General features: G+C 40.1%; 1 protein-coding gene across 1 annotated transcript; it reads right to left on the bottom strand.

Annotated features, from left to right (window-relative positions):
- Positions 1–1,170: 1,170 nt before the first annotated feature.
- On the bottom strand, positions 1,171–1,659 carry LOC128070977 (heat shock transcription factor, Y-linked-like; the record flags this gene model as incomplete). Its single annotated transcript, XM_052663985.1, has 1 exon — positions 1,171–1,659. A coding segment is annotated over exon 1 (489 nt), but the record flags the coding sequence as incomplete, so codon positions are not given.
- Positions 1,660–4,789: the final 3,130 nt, after the last annotated feature.

Here is a 4,789-nt window from a genome sequence, read left to right on the forward strand (position 1 = left end):
GATTGGCGGCCAGGTGTCGGCGCCTGCAATCTGATTGGCCTCGAGGCCGAGTTGGGCGCATGCGCGGGCGATGAGCCCTCCCCCCACCCCCTCACCCCGTACAATCGCCTGCTGGAGGCGTGGTCAGGCTGAATCTGAATCTCAAGGGTCTTGGGTCAAGATTGCTCAGCTCACCAAACGCGAAGAGAAAACAGATGCACAGGGCTGAGAACGGCCTCCGAGTCTACCAGGGGAGTCCAGTGATGGTGTCCAGCACTCACAGCCCTCAGGGATGACCTCCCTTAAGCAAGTTCTTTGCTTAAGAAACTTGACCATACAGTGGATCTTGACGCCCCTCCTCTTGGAATTACATTTCAATCAAGGCAGGGCAACCTGCCCCTGTTTTTGCACTGTCTGTTGTGAGCTGAGAATGAGCTTTACTTTTTCTTCTTCTTCTTCTTTTTTTTTTTTTTATTTTATAGCTTTGCACTTTTAATGGCTGAGGAAAACCAAAAAGAATTTTATTTTCTGACATGAGAATTGTGTGAAATTCCGTTTTCGGAGTCCTTAAAGTTGGAACAGGGACTTGCCAGCTTCTTTGGTTATTCTCTATGCCTGAAAACTTAATTAATGCCAATGATGATATTCGCAAAGCCTAAAATATTTCTTTTTTGACCCTTTACAGAGTCTTTTTTAAAGGCCCTGTTCTGCTGGAAGTCTCCTAGCAGTCATATGGGAAAATAAAGTTTTGGTTTTGTTACATTTTCTTCTCTATTATATTCATTTTTCATTCTTTACTAATTTAATTCCTTCATATCTCTATGTTTCCTTTAATGGAAGCAATGAAATAACATCAAATAAAATACCTCTGTTGGTAGTTTTAACAGGTAACATGTTAGAACGTATATGCTCAACTAAAAATACATTGTATATATACAGTAAATACCACTTTAAGTAGCTTCAGAACTTGTATCTGGTTTCAAGTTACTAAGAAGGTTTGTTAAACATCCAATATTCTAACCTCCAGCTGTTCTCAACTTCAAAAAGAAAACGTTTTCAATAATTTGTTACCTCAAGTTTCAACTCCGTTTTAGCTACATATATGAACATGCATTCTAGGTCACATGATTTAATTTGATATATTGCCGATAAGTGAAAATTTTGGAATACCTTACGCAAAAGAGAGATGTTGTTTTCTTCTTCCAGAAAGACAGGTAGTGAAGCCGATCTTTGAACGCTTTGTCGGTTTTTATTAAATCCATAAAGATTAAGCTGTTGAATTAAACTTTTCATGCTCTTGGTTTCAAATATTCTGAAAGGCTCCTTTCTTTCCAAGACTTCTTTCCTAAAGAGTTCTTCACTGATCACTCTACATGTGCCTGTCTCATCCCACCAAATAGATTCAAACTGATCACTTTCAACTATATTCCAAAGCTTTTGTGGAAATGTGAGTGAAAGAAAATCATTCACATCATCTGTTTCAGAGACAGAATATGTGTAGTGTGGCCTTTTGATCACAAGATCCTCAGACAAATCCTGAAAAGCATATTCTTCAATCATAGATCTCAAAACTGAGTCCCCAGGTGTATAATCATACCAATAAGATCTAATGGAGGTTTCTGAACCAGTGGATTCATCTTTAGGAGGTCCATCTTCAATTTCTGAAGAAATATGTGCCATCTCAGGGAAATCTTTCTTCAGATAATTTTCTCATTTGTCTGCTTTTACACAATGCAACTTCAAATGATGTTTGGCTGGCCTACAGAGAGAAACTCTCTGGACAAGCACAGAGGTCCTCCCGGTCAAAAAGCTGTGACATCACAAAATCACTGGTCTCCTAGCAATTGAAGAGTAATGTTCAACCAAGTGTTTACTTCAGCATCAACTTCAAATACAGACTGCTGACAGAAATAGTAACCAAAACCATGAAGCATGCAAAATCTCATTACTAAAGTTGTTGGCTTTTTTTTGGTTCCTGTGTTTGGGATGGCCTTTCTCTTTCTGGCAGTTTGTGGTTCCTCTTTATTGTGGAGGTTCCTCCCTGTGGCTGGGGTTGGACGAGTGGCTTGTCAGGTTTCCTGGTTAGGGAAGCTTGTGTCAGTGTTCCGGTGGGTGCAGCTGCATCTCTTCTCTCTAGAGGGCAATGAAGTGTCCAGTAGTGAGGTTTGAGATGTCTATGGGTTTGCTGTTTGGGCAACCTGTATATTGAAGCTCCGGGCTCTGTTCCTGTGTTGTTGGAGAATTTGCATGGTATGTCTTCCTCTGGAACTTGTTGGCTCTTGGTGGTGTTTGGTTTCAATGTAGGTATGGAGCTTTTTGGATGATTTCTTTTTTTTTTTTAATAAATTTATTTATTTTAATTGTAGGTTAATTACTTTACATTATTGTATTGATTTTGCCATACATTAACATATAACTGCCACAGGTATACACATGTTCCCTTTCCTGAACCCCTTCCCTTCTCCCAACCCGTACCATCCTTCTGGGTCATCCCAGTGCACCAGCCCCAAGCATCCAGTATCATGCATTGAACCTGGGCTGGGGACTCATTTCATGTATGATATTATACATGTTTCAATGCCATTATCCCAAATCATCCCACCCTCGCCCTCTCTCACAGAGTCCAAAAGACTGTTCTATACATCTGTGTCTATTTTGCTATCTCACGTACAGGGTTATCGAAAACTCACATCAATAAATCTACTTTATTTCTGAAATAAAAGTGATGTATCATCCTTCTATACACACATTCTTAACATTCAGTCCTGTTACCCTAGCACACTTGGTCTACTTGCTTCTGTGCAAAAAAATTTATGAATTGACTGTGGGTTTCAGTTGGCGGAGTGGGGCGGGGGGGGGGGGGCGGCGGGAAAGTGCTTATTGTAGGACCAAGCAAGGTGTCTTAGCAGCTGGTGCTTCAAAGACGCAAATCCCCAAACACTGTCAGGGGAAATATTTTAATGGCTGAGTGAGGGTGGAACATGGGGTCTGTGATCAATATTGGGACATTCTACTAGTGGCCTATTACTGAGGATATTGGGAGTCCACATCATTGACCGTCTAGTTCCAACTATGCACTTAAATTTCAGCCTGGTTTGGGCTTTAGCATCTCTAAAATTGTTCACAGGAGATTGCTCAGAATGTCATCGATGGTCCTTGCTGCTGCTGCTAATTCGCTTCAGTCGTGTCCGACTCTGTGCGACCCCAAAGATGGCAGCCCACCAGGCTCCCCCATCCCTGGGATTCTCCAGGCAGAACACTGGAGTGGGTTGCCATTTCCTTCTCCATGCTGGCCCTTGAGGAGCGACTAAAGACCCTTGAGGTTGACTAGTGGCTAAATCATTATTATTGTCTATCGCTTGATTACTTTCCTTAGTTTCTGTCTTTTCTAGCTTCTCCGATTAAAATTACTGTTGAACATGAGGACGTCTACAGTCTCCTACCTCTCTCTCTCGATGTCCATGCTTTTCAGTCTTAAGAAGGGACTGCTTAGTACAATAAAGGAAAACAAGTCTCGGACTTAGAGCTCGATCATAAATATGACACAAAATCTCAGTGCAGGTTCAGTTTCTTTTTCAGGTTTCCCAGCTCTTGGAGTGAGTGAGTCAGCAACAACTTTGGCTCTTTCCTGTTGAGATGGAGCATGGAGTTGGAAATAATTCTAAAATCTAAGCTTGCTATCAATAGTTTATGATATGAAAACATCTCTCTATTTTATATATTATTTATATATATTTCTGTATCAGTATTTTGTCATGAAACTGGACAAACATTTGAAAATGGGTATATATTTATGAAACGGAGAGAGGTGAGTGATATAAAAGAGTCCTCGTATTTTACATGCGGCCAAGAAAACATATTTGGAAGTATTTCAACTTACATAATATTCAACAATCGAGTAGAATTTGAATCATTCTACATTTGGGTTTTATTTTTCTCCCATTTCTATTACACCTAACATGAATTAAAAGCCATTGCACTTTTTTCATACACACACTCATGCATAGACAGGTGTATATATGTATAGATGTCAAAATATAATTTTAGGCAACTTTATGTAGGTGACCACACTCACTGCTAGCTCCCAAGATCGTAATAAACTGTTTGGGAAGCCCTACGTTACTTAGTATCTTTCTGGCTGAAACATTCGTATCTTGTTGCTGAAAAGCTCTCCTTTCATCTAGCTCATTTTCCACTCTTCTTTCTGTAATAAGAGTTAGGGCTCATACTTATGAGGGCACCTTGAACCCAGAAAATTGCAACTCAAGCTTACTTAGTGATATTGTTCAAAAAATGCTGTTGTTTTCCTCACGTTGGACACAATTTTATTTGATTTATTTCTAATATAAATTTGTTTATTTTAAGAGTAGTCTAATTGCTTTACAATATTGTATTGGTTTTGCCATACATTAACATGGATCTGCCACAGGTATACACGTGTCCCCTATCCTGAAAACCCCTGCTACCTCCCTCCTCAAACCATTCCTCATGGTTATCCCAGTGCACCAGCCCCGAGGATCCTGTATCACGCATCGAACTGGCCTGGCGATTCGTTTGATAAACAATATTATACATGTTTCAATGCCATTATCCCAAATCGTCCCACCCTCGCCCTCTCTCACAGAGTCCAAAAGACTGTTCTATACATCTGTGTCTATTTTGCTATCTCACGTACAGGTTTATCATGACCATCTTTCTAAATTCCACATATATGCACTAGTTTACTCTATTGGTATTTTTCTTTCTGGCTAACTTCACTCTGTATAATAGGCTTCAGTTTCATCCACCTCACTAGAACTGATTGAAATGT

Source organism: Budorcas taxicolor, chromosome Y (genome assembly GCF_023091745.1).
Source record: "Budorcas taxicolor isolate Tak-1 chromosome Y, Takin1.1, whole genome shotgun sequence".
NCBI lineage: Eukaryota > Metazoa > Chordata > Mammalia > Artiodactyla > Bovidae > Budorcas > Budorcas taxicolor.